General features: G+C 36.7%; 4 protein-coding genes across 4 annotated transcripts; all 4 read left to right on the top strand.

Moving 5' to 3' along the window:
- Positions 1 to 408: 408 nt before the first annotated feature.
- Positions 409 to 8,623, top strand: LOC145692478 (uncharacterized). Its single transcript, XM_081767786.1, has 2 exons — positions 409 to 423; positions 7,196 to 8,623. The coding sequence occupies exons 1-2, from the start codon at positions 409 to 411 to the stop codon at positions 8,621 to 8,623; spliced, it is 1,443 nt and encodes a 480-aa protein (XP_081623912.1).
- A 218-nt stretch (positions 8,624 to 8,841) lies between these two features.
- Positions 8,842 to 9,738, top strand: LOC145692477 (uncharacterized). Its single transcript, XM_081767785.1, has one exon. The coding sequence runs from the start codon at positions 8,842 to 8,844 to the stop codon at positions 9,736 to 9,738; it is 897 nt and encodes a 298-aa protein (XP_081623911.1).
- Positions 9,739 to 9,785: 47 nt separating this feature from the next.
- On the top strand, positions 9,786 to 10,766 carry LOC145692476 (uncharacterized). The gene has a single exon (XM_081767784.1). It carries the CDS (start codon positions 9,786 to 9,788, stop codon positions 10,764 to 10,766), a length of 981 nt encoding a protein of 326 aa, XP_081623910.1.
- A 33-nt stretch (positions 10,767 to 10,799) lies between these two features.
- Positions 10,800 to 12,326, top strand: LOC145692475 (uncharacterized). The gene has a single exon (XM_081767783.1). It carries the CDS (start codon positions 10,800 to 10,802, stop codon positions 12,324 to 12,326), a length of 1,527 nt encoding a protein of 508 aa, XP_081623909.1.
- Positions 12,327 to 15,202: the final 2,876 nt, after the last annotated feature.

Here is a 15,202-nt window from a genome sequence, read left to right as displayed (position 1 = left end):
GTAAAAGGAACCTATTATTTTAAAACTTTGTAATTTCAGAGGTGCATCTATAATAAAAGTTAGTCATAAAATCACGTTCTTCTCAATTCATACAAAAATAACAATTAATAAAAAAAAATAAGCATATGTATTCCTGTATAAGAATGAGAAGCAACCAATAACTTTTTGTTTGCAGCCATAATACTATGGAGTTTGCAGCCCTGATTGATATAATCTGGAAACATGTGAACAGAGGATGGTAACATTAGTCATCATGACTTATGCTGTGTTTTACTCTTCTTGCGTTAGCCTGCCTGAGAGAACATACCTTTAAAACGCCTGCCCTTACGTACAAGCTAATCACATCTTTAACATTGTGAGAAACATGCTTTCTACCTACCTCCTTGTGGCCAGCAGACGGAGAGAGGAATGGAGAAGAGAAGGGTAAGAGGAAGGGTTTAGCCCTTCAATCTGAATTAGCGAGTTCTACTTCCACAGGATGAAAGTGGGCGCAAAACGAAAGAAAGAGCTGCTAATCGCGGAAGAAAGAATAGCTCATATCGTTTCAAGGAAGAAATAGTTTTCCAGTAGGTTTTCGACAAAGAATTACGTTTGCTTTACGACTTTCATATAAAAAAATATTGTGAAGAAAAAATTTTTTTTTTAATTTACTTTTTTAAGACCTCAAAATTTGATAACACATGTGATGCATGTTAACTTTTTGCAAGCATTTAGAGAAAGAATGAATACTCTTGCAGTATATTTGAATATTTGAATTTCAATGCATTATGAAAATATTACAGTATACGTATTTTATAGGTTAATAAATATTATAAATGTACTTGAAAGATTATGTGTCTTTTTACTTAACTTTTCTTATATCCATTTCAAAAAAAAATTGTTAATAATTATGTATGTTAGTGAGTATGTAACCAAACAATATTTATAGAATGATTTGAGAAATTCAGTTTGAAGAATTAGTTTAAACAATGTAAGCAACAGCAATTACTTTCCACTTCTTAAACAGCTTGAAATCGTTGTGCTGAATAAAGTATTTAAAATTAAGTTGAATAATTATGCACTTTACATGCTGGATGTTGATTAAGCAATGTCAAACTTTTTTCTTCATCAAGAGATCCAATATATTTCAATCAAAAATTGGTCCTGGGTTCGAACCCAGCCCCCGCCAAGTGAACTTTGTGGTGGACAGACACCGTGTGCGTGGGTTTTCTCGGGGTTCTCCCGTGTTCTCCCACTTTCTTCATTCCACCATTTTATTCATTACTCATCATCACCGTCTCCTTTAGCCTAACCCGCATAACCGTGGGACGTAAAACTTACAGATTTCATTTCATTTTCATTTCAATCAAAAACATTTTCTCTTATCGATACGCCTTACATCTGGAGAACTACATAAAGTGTAGCCAAACCCAAACTATCACTTAATTCACTATGATGTGCTAATTCTCAGAAAATACGAAAATTCCATTTAGGGACAGTTCAAAAATTTTGTTGTCCTTGATCCAATTGGCTTAAAAGATGCAATATATTTCAGAAAGAATTTTCTTCTTGACCTTATATCTGGAGAACCACATATATAGTAGCCAGATCCAAAGTATCAGTTAACTCAGTATGATGTGCTTATTCCGTAGAAAACAGGAAAACTCGATTTAGGGGTCGCTTTACAAAACTTTGTGACCCCTGATCAAAATACTAATTATCGGAAAAGATCACAACCTTTTGATGCATTCCTCCCCCCCAAAAAATCATTGTTTTTTCTGTAATATTTGTACCTCACATCAGAAATTGACAAAGTGTTCAAAGTGAAAAATCACTAGAAGCCACAAAAGCGGAAATTGATTTAGTAGAGGAGGGATACAAAATGGTTCCAACACCATTGTCAATGTGGCTTCCCACTTGTGGACCTCTGGAACTCCCACTGGACAATTACAAAATTTCTGTTGTGAAATAAAGATGTTGAAGAATTAAGACGATCGGCTACTTTCATTTCATATGAAAACAAATTAGTATTGTTTCGCGTTAGGAGACTATGGTAGACTTCCAATGAGAACTCAATATCAAAACCTGGAGTAAAGGAAATACCTCTTCCGGTTGGAATAAGGAGATTATATATCTGAGATTGAAGCTGTTCTTCAGTAATCGAATGCATATTTTTTTCCTCGCAATGTGTTACACATTTTGCTCTCCAAGGACATTAGAAATGAAAATGGAAGTTATGTCACATTTCTACAGCTTTCAGTTTCTTCAGGAAGATAAGAACAGATGTAGGAACTATTATTATAATTCAGAATAGATACTGAAAAAATCCTGATATCTTTTTCAATTACCTCTTTATGGCCATCAGTCCTGAAACCAGAAATCATGTTCTTGTGTCACTTTCGGTTTCAATAAACAGATATGAATAAAGGTCATAATTATCTTTGGGATGATAAAACCACAGCAGAAATTCGTTTCCCCTATCGGTTACTGTATTTGCTTTACATAGAATCTCCATGAAGTTGCCTCCCTGCCACAGGAGCACTACTGTCTCTTCTACTGCAATAGTTAGTGCTTCATTAGTGCTTCTTAGAATACCAACTCCCAACATTAATGCTTCAATAGTTTGGACACTAGAAACAAAAATCTTTGGGGGCAACTTGACATTAGCCTCCCCCCACCCCCAAGAAAGCACTAACGATGAAATCTACTGCAATCGATAGTTTGCACGCAAGAAGCAAAAACCTTTAGTTCCCCAAGAAAGCATTAACGATAAAACCTAGTTCAATGGACAGTGTATCGCTATTGCTTCTAGTAAACACTAATAGTTTCGTCAGTTTTTCACTATTAGTGTAGATATGGCCAAATATATGTGACAAAACTCTCATAAGAAATACACCAAGAACTTATCATTCTGTCAAATTCCCGCCAAATTCAAAAGCGCTAATGGTCTCTTCTAGTGCAATTGGTAGTGCTTCATTAGTGCTTCTTAGCGCACAAACTTACAACATTAGTGCTTCAGTAGTTTGGACGCAAGAAGTAAAAACCTTTAGCCCCCGAAAAAGCAGTAACGGCGAAACCTAGTGCAATCGATAGTTCACCGTTAGAACTTCTAGAAAACACTAATAGTTTCGCTAGTGCTTCACTACTAGTGTAGACATGGCCAATTATATGTCACGAAAATCCCATAAGAAATACAAGAGGAACTTTTCATTGGGTCAAATTCCCGCCAAATTCAAAAGTGTTAATGATCTCTTTTATTGCAATCATTAGTGCTTCGGTCGTGCTTGCTTTTACGCCAACTTCGAACATTAGTGCTTCTCATTATGAATGCTTTTGTAAGGAGGGGCTAGCCTGTAGTTAGCATCCCCTAAGTTTTATCATCTAGCGTCCATACTATTCAAATAATAATGTTGGGAGTTCTACAATAAGACCCATTAACGAAGTAGTAACCACTATACTATATATTCTTGTAAATTTGGCGGGAATTTTACAAAATGGAAATTACCACGTTAGCCCCACACGTATTTCAAACAGTACCAAACTTTTCACCTGATTAGTGCTTCGTTAGTGCATTGTAGTGCACTAAACACTTACTTTAGTGCTATGATAATTTAGAAGTTATTAATGAATAACTCGGGCTAGGGTAACTTTATATCTTAAATATTTACGCAGTTTTACAGTAATTGTCAGCAGGGTTGTTTTGTTTAAAACAAATCATCAAAATTTGTTTCAAACAATTGATTATCTTTAAAACAAATTTTATATACGTTTTGAACAGTTTGTTTTATACACCTGCATTCTTAAGACTTGTTTCAAACACGTGTATTTTTAAGACTTGTTTTAAACATATGTTTATTTTCATTTTATTTTATTTTTGGGAAAAAATCAGTCAAAAGATGAAAATTGTCAAAATTGCTCTCCATTCAGAAGACTGTTTTCTTCCCGTTTGAAGAAGATTTTGATTTTTAGTGGCTTCAACAAGTCAATGTGATGATCTATAATTTATTTTGTCTCTTTTCTCCCTTGTTTTTACTGGTTATTGTATTGTTTAAATGTTTATCAGTTAACTTGCGGGAAAGTGTCGTAGTCGAAGGTTGGACTACTAATAGAACTAATATTAAAAAATAAATAAAGAATTATCATAAAAACAAGTTTTTGTGTTGTATTTAGGGTTCTTTGCTAAATTGGGGTTCTGAAATTAAAATATCGCAGGCATTCGTTGATACAGTACATATTGGTTCTCAATCTCCAATACAACTTATAATTGTTTTACATGAGTTTTACGGGAAGAAAAAAGGACATCATTTGGAGCAAATTTATTAAAGTAACTCAAACTCCTCACATAAGAAAATGACCATACGAGTTCGTTGCAAAACGTGATAGAAAGAAATATTTGGTTTAGTTCACAGAATGAAGAGTCATTATGAAAAATGCAATGCTGTAAAGAAAAAGAAAAGAAAAAGAAAAAAGAAAGAAAAAGAAAATACTGGATAACCAAACAGGTGGTAGAAGTGTTAATCAAAAAATTTCTTCTGATTATTCTAACGTCAGTGATGAGGTTCAGATGCCACTGGGAACTTCAAATAAGAATGAATTGTGTATTACCAATATCATGAAAATTTATTTTTATTATATTATGAAAATTTTATTTCGTTCCTCTCCCCTACTTTCGTTCTAAATTTTCTTAACCTTTAGATTCCTTTAGGATATTTTCTACGTTATTACATTTGGGGGTCATTTTGACCCCTTTACTTTTTTCTTGTTTCTTCCAACTTTGTTCTGTAATTCTTGTTTGAAACGTACTGCTAGGAACATAATAAATATTTCAAGCAATATTTTCTTAATGATTTCCCATTTAGGTACAAGGGCTCATTCTTTGTATTAACAATAAATGATTACTGTATATGAATTTCATGAACATTAAATCTAGCTTATATTTTCAAGAAATATAACTTTATTATCAATTTTTCATAACAAATTGCTATTTTGCGTACTTTGATGTACACTGCAAAACATACAATATATGAACTCTTCATCTTTTGTGTACAAGGGTTTCAAACTTGTTACTCCCATATCCGCGTATAATGTTGTTTCTGTTCCTCTAAAATAAGTTCCTGCAAAATTGAATCGTTTGTGAGGCTACTCATATTTCACCAGACTGTTCCGACCACAAAACAAGAACCTATCAGGCTAGACGCAGTCCTTACACATCAGTTATCTGACGTAATAAAAATCTCAGAGCAATTAGAGAATCATCAGATATTTTTCTTACACTTCTTCTTTTTATTTTACTGTTTCTTCTTCTTCTTCTTGTGCGTAAAAAGACGGTGTAGTAACTGTCATAACTTAAATACAGGGTGCGGCACGTAAAACAGGCCCGTTGTAATATTCTGGTATATTGTGTTTCTGGCAACACTCAAATAATCTACCTTCCTACCAAGAGATGGCGTGTCGAGGTCGGGTCGACTTACGTGACCTGCAGCAGTCACGTGCAGCCGCAGCCAGTGAAACTTGTCGAAACCAGTTGAGAAAAAGGCCCCGTTGTGTTAAGCCGGGTGAGTGTCAGTGTGTGATAATGCCGTATTCGATACCCGAGCGTGTTGCCATTGTTGAAGGGTTCATTCTCACTGGATCTTTTATGGGGACTGTTAAAGAGAAGAGTATACGAAACAAATCCACACACAATTGAAGAACTCAAGACCAGGATCCAGGATGTCACCAATAGCATTACAACACAAGAACTGACAAGGGTATATATGAATCTCCTCAATCGTGCTCACATGTGTGTTGAAGTGGGCGGAGGACACTTTCAGCACCTGCTGTGAAGGTGAGTAGTCATATTCAGTACATTACATTTCATTTATGTGTTGTAGTTAATCATATTCAATACATTACATTTCATTTTATGTGTTCACTTTACGGGCCGGTTTCACGTGCCGCACCCTGTATAACACATTGTATAAAATTCCACCAAAGGAGAACAAAATTGAAAAAATGGTCAAATTAACACCCCAAACAAAAATACGTAGTACATGTAAGAACTACATTCTTACACCGTTATTATAAATAAAATTATTAAACAAATATAACATAATAATACAAAAGAACCTACTGTAAGATGTCAGAAAGAGCCAGTAATTTTTTTAAAAAACTTGTACACTTAAAATACAGAAAAGAATACTTGATGGGTCAATTTGACCCCCGAAATGCATCTAAAGGTTAAACACTATACATCCTGGCATAACTTGAATTGAAGGGACTAGGCCAGAAAGCGCAAGGTATGGCAGTCATCCGTGTGACTAACCATTAAAGTGTGATACTTATTGTCACATCATTGTCGAACGTCACTGAGGCTCCTGGGACGTCTGTATATATGCACCACGCTACAGAGCGCAATTTTCGATCTTTTCACATTAAATTTTGTGGGTAGAAGCACTACACGCCTGGAATTTGCTGTATAGATTTTGACTGTGATCCGACGTAAAATTTCAAAAGTAGTGGTTCGGATCCCACTTTAAACAAAAAGCCCTGTCTCATATAGCTTTGTTACTGATACAAGACTGTAATCAATCAAACTAAACAAACTAATTTTATGCGATTCGAACAAACTTGGGTTGCGGGATAAATTTGACTCTAACTCAGCTTTTATAAAATATTTGTAGATGTGGAGCATTCAGAGCACAAGGGATCCAAGTCCATTTTAAGAAAGGTTCACTTTTCCTTCAACAAACGTAGAATCTTCGTAGCTTAGAGTCCGAAATAAATGAAACAAAAGCCATGTGAAAGGGTGTAAGCTAGAGTTTCCTAGGACAACCGCTAGACAAGGGCTTTGATGGAATACACTGAGAAAAAAAGGACTAGGATTTCCGTGTGGATACTGTTGGATTTGTTATGGCAACATTTGTACCGAGTTCTGTTCTTCTTTTGTTTTTCTTTTGTTCCTTCGCTCGCTCGTTTTCTATCAGCTGTAGTGCAAGTGCTAATGTTAGAATAAAAATAGTATTTTTTGCCTTCTATAATATAACATTAACGTTTTATTGTAACATCTGGCGACCGCGACACGACTGAAAAACGACTTAAATAATGGAGAAGGCAAAAACAGTGAGAACAGTGGCGAGAGCTGCATTTACAAAAATCGCAAAAAAACGTGGAACAGTGTTGTAATGCCGCGAATGTGAACATTGACGATATTAAAGTGAACTTTGAATTATTGGAGGATAAATACAGGGCAGTTGATGAAGCACACAATGAATACATTGAACTGTTATTAAAAGAAGAATTCGAAGATGATTTGGTCCAGAAAACAGAAGCACAAGATAAGTATGTTCTGACATTTTATAGTCTTCGTACGAAAGTTCAAGAGTTGATCGATAAGCATGCATCAAATTCAACTCGTGATACAGACAGTGTTTCGACAGAAGGTAAGAAACGGGGTATTAAGTTACCGGTAATTGAATTGAAGAAGTTTGATGGTGACTTAAAGAATTGGTTACCGTTTTGGAGTCAGTTCAATCGAATCGATGCGGACACGAATATCGCAAACAGTGACAAATTTCAATATTTAGTTCAGGCTACTCTACCCGGTTCAAGAGCACGCCAATTTGTTGAAAGTTTCCCGTTATGTGAAGAAAACTATCCGAAAGTGATTGAAGGTTTGAAGTCACGTTTCGGCCGTGAAGATACATTGGTAGAAGTGTATGTGAGGGAACTTTTAAAACTGGTGTTAAGCAATTTGAACAGTAATAAGCAATTAAAACTCAGTGCCTTGTACGACAAAATTGAGTCACAATTACGAGCATTAAGTACATTAGGAGTGGCGACAGACAAATGCGCAGCAATGCTGTACCCACTAGTGGAATCGTGTTTACCTGAGGAACTTTTGCGAGCATGGCAAAGGGGAACTACGAACTATGGAGAATCTACAGTGGAAAATAGACTGGAAAATTTAATGTTGTTTGTGAGAAAAGAAGTTGAAAGTGAAGAGCGGATAGCACTTGCAGTTGCGGGCTTTGATTTGAAAGATACTTCCAGTGCGATAAAGAAAAGGAAGGATCGAAGTAGTCCCACAGAAACTGTTCCAACAGCGGCAGAGTTAGTTAATTGTAAAGGTGACCCAGAGAAATGTATTTTTTGTAGTGATTTTCATGTTACCGAAGAGTGTTCGAATGCACGTAACTGGTCTTTCGAGGAAAAAACAAAGGTGTTAAAAGCAAAGGGTTGTTGTTTCAAATGTCTAAAACCGGGGCATGTTAGCAGTAGATGTAGAGTAAAATTAAAATGCGCCAAGTGCAAGGGACAACATTCATACATTATGTGCAAGGGACCAAAAGGTAACAAGGAAAATGACGGTACAGTGAAACAAAGTGTAACGAAACCGGTTATTGAAAATACATTTACTAATAACGTGTATGCCGAAACGTTTTTGCAAACATTAGTTGTAAAAGTAAGGGGTCAAGAGACAGAAAGGGAGGTAAGAGCAATTATAGATACAGGTTCCCAACGATCGTACATTCGAACAGCTACCGCATTGGAAATGGGATACAAAATTGTTAAAAAAAAGAAAGTGTTACGCATGCACTCTTCGGAGGTATTTGTTCTGCACCTTATGAACATAGTTGTTATCAAGTTAGGTTGTATAGTCTGAAAGGAGATTATGCATGCAATTTTGAAGCGCTGAACCATGATACAATATGTAGCAATGTGACGTCAGTAGTTGAAGGTCCTTGGTTACAGGAGTTAAAAAATTTTGGTGTAGAAATTTACGACAGGAACCCTGGCGCGATAGAAATTTTAATTGGTTCTGACATTGCAGGAAAACTTTTTACTGGGAAAAGAATTGTGTTGAAGTCCGGATTGGTAGCTATGGAAACATTGCTTGGTTGGGTTTTAATGGGCAAAGTTAAAGTACGTGGTGATGTTAAATTCTCGTCTATGGCAACGATGTCCATGTTTTGTAAAGAAGCATCTATAGCGGATTTATGGCGGTTAGATGTTCTTGGTATCACAGATCCTGCGGAAAAGAAGACAAAATTGGAAGCTCAGCAAGCAGTAATGGATTACTTTAATAAGACCGTAGCTATTAATGAGGAGAAGAGGTATGAAGTAATGTTACCTTGGATAGAAGGACATCCTACACTTCCTAGTAATATTGGGATGTGCAAAAGAAGATTGAATACACTTATTGCTAAGTTGAAGAAGGAAAACCGTTACGAAGACTATCAACAAGTGTTGAATGAATTGATATATGATGGCGTAATAGAAGAAGTTCCACCAGAAGAAAAGGATAGAGAAGGGCATTATTTACCTCATCGCCATGTAGTCAAGGAAAGCAGTACGACGAAAATACATCCCGTCTTCGATGCATCAGCCAGGGAGAAAAATTATCCTTCATTGAATCAGTGTTTAGAGAAGGGTATTAATTTGATCGAAATGATACCCTCAATTTTGATAAAGTTTAGGTTAAATAGAATCGGAGTTGTATCCGATATCAAGAGAGCATTTTTACAAATTAGTGTTTGTAAAAGAGACCGTGACTTTTTGAGATTTTTGTGGGTTGACCAGGAGGGAAACGAAAAGATATTTGGTCACAAGCGTGTAGTTTTTGGTGTGAACTGTAGTTCATTTTTGCTGTGTGCAGTGATAGAACATCATCTTAAGTTAGAAATGGAAAAACGAAGAGAAGGAAAAAGCCAATATTCCAGAGAAGTCATCGCTCAGCTTTCGAAGTGCTTTATGTGGACAATTGCGTTACCAGCGTAAGGAATGAAGAGGAGCTTCATCACTTCATTAATGAAAGCACCCAAGTAATGGCGAAAGCTGGATTTGAGCTGAGAGGGTGGGAGCACACTTCTTTTGGCGAGATGGAGCAAGACAACAGAGTACCAGTCTTAGGTCTACAGTGGGAAACGAAATCTGACACTTTGGCAATAAGACCAGAATGTTGCGATGGGTTGATACCAGAAGTTCTTACTAAGAGGGTTATTTTGTCGTTTGCAAATAGGATATTTGATCCTATAGGGACTACTTCTCCAGTGACGTTGTATCCAAAGATCCTTTTGCAAGAAATTTGGCGATTGGAATTGAGTTGGGACGAAGAAGTGCCAGGGGTAGTAAGGAAGAAATTTTTACAGTGGGTAGGTGAATTGCCTTTGTTGAAAGAACTTTCATTTCCTAGATATATACAAGGAGATTCAGAAAATTGTAGCCTACATGTGTTCTGTGATGCAAGTGAAAGAGCCTATGCTACGGCAGTTTTTCTTAGAACTGTTACAAGAGAAAACATTAATATGCAGTTAGTACAAGCCAAGACAAGAGTTGTTCCTATAAAGAAATCAACCATAGCAAGATTAGAATTATTGGCAGCTACTATTGGTGGGAGACTAGCTACTTCTGTGATTGAAGCCTTGAATCTTGAAGGTATACAGATTTATTATTGGACAGATGCTACAACAGTTCCTGCATGGATTAAACGAGATGAGCAATGGAATACTTTTGTTTGGAATCGAGTGCAAGAAATCCGAAAATTAAGTGAAGAAGAAACTTGGCATTACGTACCAGGAACCATGAATCCGGCGGATTTACCATCGAGAGGATGTACTTCAGAACAACTGCTTGAGTCAAAATGGTGGGAAGGTCCTTCGTGGCTGCGACGACCCAAGGAGGAATGGCCAGAACAGAAGTATGAGTACAAAGAAGAAATCATTACACAGGAAAAGAAAAAGACGGTCTCATCAGCTATGCTTAATGTTGGAAAGGAGGACAGTGACTGGTATTATCGGTATCCTTGAAAGTACGAAAAATTAGTTCGCATAATAGGTTGGATGAAAAGATTTATTCATAATTGTCGTTCTAAGCAAAGAAGAAGCAACGAATTGTCTGTTGAAGAATTGTTATCAGCAGAGAAGACTGTTATTAGACTTGTCCAAACAGATTCCTTTGAGGGTGTTGGCGACAAGAATTTGAAATCTTTGTGTCCGTTCGAAGACAATGACAAACTCATCAGAATAAAAACCAAAATTACAGAACTTTCAGATGTTGAAACCTTCCGTTATCCAGTTGTGTTGCCAAGCACACATCCAGTAGTAAAAATGTTAGTGTACGATAAACATGTGGAAGCTTGTCACGTTGGTGTTCAAGGTTTGTTGAGTCTTCTTAGGGAACAGTTTTGGATACTCAAAGGAAGAAAAACTATTCGATCTGTAATAAAGCAATGTGTCATATGTAAACGATATACTGCCAAGAAGTTGGAACCAATCCCTGTAGCCCTACCCGAAGATAGAATCAGAGATGCAGCAGTGTTTGAAGTAACGGGAGTGGACTTTACCGGACCAGTTAGACTACGAGATGGAGGAAAAGCTTGGATTTGTATATTTACCTGTGCAGTATATAGAGCAGTGCATTTGGAGCTTGTTTCCGGATTATCAACGAGTGACTTTCTTCAAGCCCTCAGAAGATTTATAGCGCGTCGAGGCCGTCCTTCGGTCATTTACAGTGACAATGGCACGAATTTTGTTGGCACAGAAAATTTATTGAGCAGACTGGATTGGAAATGTATAACGTCTTTTGCAACTGTGAAACGCATCAAGTGGAAATTCAATCCACCCAGTGCTGCTTGGTGGGGTGGATGGTTGGAGCGTTTAATTCGATTAATGAAAGGACTGTTAAGGAGAATACTTGGAAAGGCTTCTCTAAATTATGAAGAATTCATTACAGTTTTGTGTGACTGTGAAGCTGTCATGAATGGTCGACCGTTAACTTATGTTTCTGATGATAGTTCGGATTTATTAGCTTTAACTCCAGCTATGTTTTTGCAGCACGTTAGAGAAGTAGGAGTACCGGATCTCGACAACTTGGAATCCGTTAACCTACAAAAACGGTTGAGATATTGTCATAAACTCAGGGAACAGTTACGCAGTAGATTTCGCAGTGAATATTTGGGACAGTTGGTGCAGCATTGGAAATCTAGAAGAGACCATAGTGAAATAAAAATAGGGGATGTTGTACTTGTAGAAAACGAGAACTTGAAACGTTTAGAATGGCCTTTAGCAAGAGTTGTTGAAATATTACCTGGACGTGACGGTGAAGTACGACTTGTGCGCTTGAAGACACGTACCGGATTGATGATGAGACCAGTGCAACGAGTTTTTCCCCTGGAAGTTCATTCAAATGAGACACCACAGGTGTTGAAAGAACCAGCAGTGTATCCTAGTGATGAACAAATGGACGGAGTGAGTGATAAAAACACAGAGACTGAGTGTGAAACAAAACTTCAAACTGTTACAACTCGAACTGGTAGAAAAGTGAAACCTCCTACCAGATTAGATCTGTTGTATATACTCAAAAAATAAATGATGTTTGTTGTGGTTGAGTTACTAGTCCCCTCAACGTAACTCAAGGTGGGAGGATGTTGGATTTGTTATGGCAACATTTGTACCGAGTTTTGTTCTTCTTTTGTTTTTCTTTTGTTCCTTCGCTCGCTCGTTTTCTATCAGCTGTAGTGCAAGTGCTAATGTTAGAATAAAAATAGTATTTTTTGCCTTCTATAATATAACATTAACGTTTTATTGTAACAGATACATTGTATTTACGCGGGTGCACTCCTTAAGTAATGTATTAATTTCATGTATAAAAGTACAGCAGGTGGGAACACCATGCCAAGTCTGGAGTTCGGCGTCGAACTAGACTCGCTGTGATTCGATAATTTTATTCACATGATTGATTTCGTGTTAAAAACTATTACTCTCGTAAGGTAGGGAGTCACAGATTTAGAAAGAACCAAGAGGGGACACTCGTAGGAAGGTGGTAATAACATTATATACGTAATTTATCACCGTCGGAATGGGTATGGCGTTATTTCTAGATTTGAAATGGTGGTCCCACAATACGAAATTTTCGCTGAACGGTGGTGTAGATCGTACTACTGATGAAACAACATTACTAAATATGATGACGCGCGTAACCTGGTAAAAACAGCATTTACATGCCGGCTGGATTATGCATTTTCTCCGTGTAGGGATAACAAGAGGGCTAATTTCCCCCTCCTTGGTCATACATTTAAGATATTAACAATATATTGTGTACGCTACAGCATGGGAATGGTTAACAAGTCAAGCTCCGAATGTCATACTAAATGATGCATAGTTGCGTTAAATAAATGCAGGGTGTGTCAGAAAGAATACACCAACGGAAAGCGTCATATTTTCGCAACCACGAATCCGAAATGAAAGAAAGAAAAACGTACGTGACAAGAAACAATCTAGTTTTATAATAAGATTGTCGTTAGAGAGGGGAGTACGTTTAAAGATCATCCACTTCTACCCCGAATTTCATATTTTGGGGCAGTAATGAAAAAACCTTTAGAAACCTTTCACTGAGCAAAGTCCAATAGAACAAATTTGGAGTCCTTACACCGAATAAATACGGATTTTGATAAGTTATAATCCATTTCCATTGGCCGTAGGCCTAAGGAGCTATAGGTCTATATTGCTCTCATGTATATTTTTTGGGACAAGGATTCCAAAGGTAGTTCCACTTTCGAGTTTCAGGCCTGCTTAAAATTGTGGAAATTGGACATAAGCAACTTTCCAGTTTTGATCATCTGTATTTCCTTCGTATTTATTCGGTATAAGGACATCAATCTTGTTCTGTTGGACTTTGCTTATCAAAAGATTTCTAAGACTGCCTTATTGCATCAAAAATATGAAATTCGGGGTGAGGTGGGGCGGCCACCGACATTGCCCCCTGGCGCCCTTATCTAGTGGCTGTCGTATGAAACCATCTCAATACCAGCAATATGCTGAACTACGCCCGCTTGAATAAAGCCTATTTTTTTTCAATACATATTTCAAGTGGTTTTAGTTACATTTATTTCGGACTCTTGACTGCGAAGATATTACGTTTTGAAATAGAATTCATTTGCTGAGCCAAACTGAACTTTATTGAAAATCGACTTGGATTTATTGTGCTCTGAACGCCTCAAATATCACATTTCTTCAATACATTATTGACTTAAAAAACAACCAATTACATAGGATTTCAGAAAATATTCTAGTTAGCACAACGTGAAGTGTACTTCAAACACTACGTTTTGAAAACTTATTACTTTAAAATAATTTTATTAGCATCAGTGTTCTGAAATAGTAATGAATACAGGCCGGATTTATATGCAAAATGCATGTTTATAGTAACATGCAGAAACGTATTAAAAGATTTTTTTCTTTCCGACGGACTTGTAAGGATTCGTTTGAGACGCATACAATAGAGTGCATATTTTGAGTGAATTGCAACGTGCATGCAAATTTCGTAAACTTTGTAGAATAATGCATATTTCCCATTTTATTGCTGCATACTAGCATATTTCAGAGTATATCACAAGAAAGTAGGTTATATTTAAAGTGAACTGAATCACTTTATAAACGCAGATGTAGAATAAAGTGTACGGAATAATATAATAGAGTGTTGTAGCCTAAATTGTTCCACTTGACTTGTCCTGCACCTGGTCTTCATCGCGTAGCAGAAACAATCCTATGTGAGTATCAGGCAGTAGACGCGCTTATATCAAATATAAAGAAAGTATTTGCGAACGCTCCATCGCGCGTACGTATCTTTCACGAAGTTACGAAAAGTGTTGCAGTACCTTCGAAACCAGTGGGGCTCGTGGCTAGAAGCTGTGTCGTATTATGAAGACAACTTTAATCAAGTAAAGAAAATTTTAGACTCATTAAATCCTGGTGATATAGTCGCTATTTATGTGTCACAAAAATGTTTCTCTACAAATAGCATTGAGAACAAAATTAAGTAACTACACAACAACTTTTATAGAATACATGAAATTATCAGACAGAGTCCCGTAAGAATGCTTTGCAGCATTCATTCCCCTTGTTGGGGGAATTATCGCAGACTTCGTAAAGTGAAACTCACGGTCTTCTCAAAATAGCGTCACAAAACTTTGCCAAGTATTATGTAAAACTTCCGGGTACAAAACAATGCGTGACATTGCAAATGTACCCAATGGTGAAAACATGGAATTGGAGGAGCACCTAACACAGAAAGACATTTGGTGTTTTCTCACGTGCACCAGTGACTTCTGCTGATAGAGAAAGAAACTTTTCGATCTACAAAACGTTTCTCGCTGATAAACGTAGAGGGTTTACTGAAGCAAATCTAAGAAAGACGTTCATATTTCATGCAACAGAAGTCATTAAGATAAGATATTTTTGCAATC

The sequence above is a fragment of the Thermobia domestica genome, chromosome 8 (assembly GCF_964235325.1).
Source record: "Thermobia domestica chromosome 8, izTheDome1.hap1.1, whole genome shotgun sequence".
Lineage (NCBI taxonomy): Eukaryota > Metazoa > Arthropoda > Insecta > Zygentoma > Lepismatidae > Thermobia > Thermobia domestica.
The sequence above is the reverse complement of the archived record's forward strand: the minus strand, read 5'-3'. Positions and strand labels throughout refer to the sequence as shown.